The sequence below is a fragment of the Eimeria mitis genome, genomic scaffold (assembly GCF_000499745.2).
Source record: "Eimeria mitis Houghton genomic scaffold, Emh_scaff1113, whole genome shotgun sequence".
Classification (NCBI taxonomy): domain Eukaryota; phylum Apicomplexa; class Conoidasida; order Eucoccidiorida; family Eimeriidae; genus Eimeria; species Eimeria mitis.
Genome location: NW_013567662.1, coordinates 10,602 through 12,102, shown reverse-complemented (window position 1 = coordinate 12,102; position 1,501 = coordinate 10,602). Strand labels below are relative to the sequence as shown.

Below are 1,501 nucleotides of genomic sequence, written 5' to 3'. Positions count from 1 at the left end.
TTATACACAGGTTGTCTGCATTGGTGAGCTCCTGCTGCTGCTGCTGCTGCTGCTGCTGCTGCTGCTGCTGTTGGTTTGGTGGTGGTTGTGCTGGTTTTGGTTTTTTCCTGCTGCTGCTGCTGCTGCTGCTGCTGCTGCATCAGCAGAAATAGATTCTGGGGCACTCCTCTTCCTCTTTGGGTTAGTGAGGATTATACACAAGTTGTTTGCATCGATGAGTTGCTGCTGCTGCTGCTGCTGCTGCTGCTGCTGCTGCTGCTGCTGCTGCTGCGGTTGGTTTGGTGGTGGTTGTGCTGGTTTTGGTTTTTTTCTGCTGCTGCTGCTGCTGCTGCTGCTGCTGATGGTTCTGGGGGACCCCTCTTCCTCTTTGGGTTAGTGAGGATTATACACAGGTTGTTTGCATCGGTGAGCTGCTGCTGCTGCTGCCGGTTGTGGTGGTGGTGGTGCTGCTGCTGCTGCTGGTTGTTGTGGTGGTTTTGGTGGTTTTGGTGGTGGTTGTGGTGGTTTTGGTTTTTTCCTGCTGCTGCTGCTGCTGCTGCTGCTGATGCTGCTGCTGGTGATACATCTCCCACTCTGGGTTAGTGAGGAGTATACACACAGGTTGTTTGCATCGGTAAGCTGCTGCAGCAGCAGCTGCTGCTGCTGCTGCTGCAGCTGCTGCAGCTGCTGCTGCTGCTGCTCCTCCTCCTCCTCCCCCTACTACTCCTGCTGCTTCTCCTGCTGCTACTCCTGCTGCTACTCCTGCTTTCTACTCCTACTCCTGCTGCTGCTGCTACTCCTGCTGCTGCTGCTACTCCTGCTGCTGCTGCTGCTGCTGCTGCTGCTGCTGCTGCTGCTGCAGGTAGTGCAGCAGAGCTAGAAGCTTATGCTGGCCGCCCCCTCCCTGACCTGCATAGAGACAGCATCGATGATATTCTTATACCTGACCCCAGAGGAAAGGAATTTCCTCCTCTTAGGAGAGTTGAAGAGGTTTGCTGCTGCTGCTGCTGCTGCTGCTGCTGCTGCTGAAAGTGATGCTGCTGCTGCTGCTGCTGCTGCTGCTGCTGCTGCTGTTGGCGTTGCTGCTGCTTTTGGTGGTGGTTTTTTTGACCCCAGAGGAAAGGAATTTCCTCGTCTTAGGAGAGTTGAAGAGGTTTGCTGCTGCTGCTGCTGCTGCTGCTGCTGCTGGGAGTGCTGCTGCTGCTGCTGCTGCTGCTGCTGCTGCTGAGGGTTGTGGTGGTGGTTGTGGTGCTGCTGCTGCTGCTGCTGCTGAGAGTGGTGCTGCTGCTGCTGCTTTTGGTGGTTTTTATGACTCCAGAGGAAAGGAGTTTCCACCGCTTAAGAGAGTTGAAGAGGTCTGCTGCTGCTGCTGCTGCTGCTGCTGCTGCTGCTTCTGCTGCTACTTGTATTAATGTCGTTGTTGCTGTTGCTGTTGCTGCTGCTGCTGCTGCTGCTGCTGCTGCTGCTGCTGCTGCAGGTGTTTGACTGTTGGTTTGAGAGTGGCTCGATGCCTTACGCTCAG

The 1,501-nt window shown here is 55.5% G+C and overlaps 1 protein-coding gene across 1 annotated transcript in view; it reads right to left on the bottom strand.

The window, feature by feature from the left end:
* Positions 1–1,497: 1,497 nt before the first annotated feature.
* EMH_0029870 (uncharacterized protein) overlaps positions 1,498–1,501 on the bottom strand; it is a gene marked incomplete at both ends in the record, with an annotated part of 555 nt that continues 551 nt past the window's right edge. The window contains one exon of the mRNA XM_013494351.1: positions 1,498–1,501. Coding sequence (XP_013349805.1) covers positions 1,498–1,501 — 4 coding nt within the window.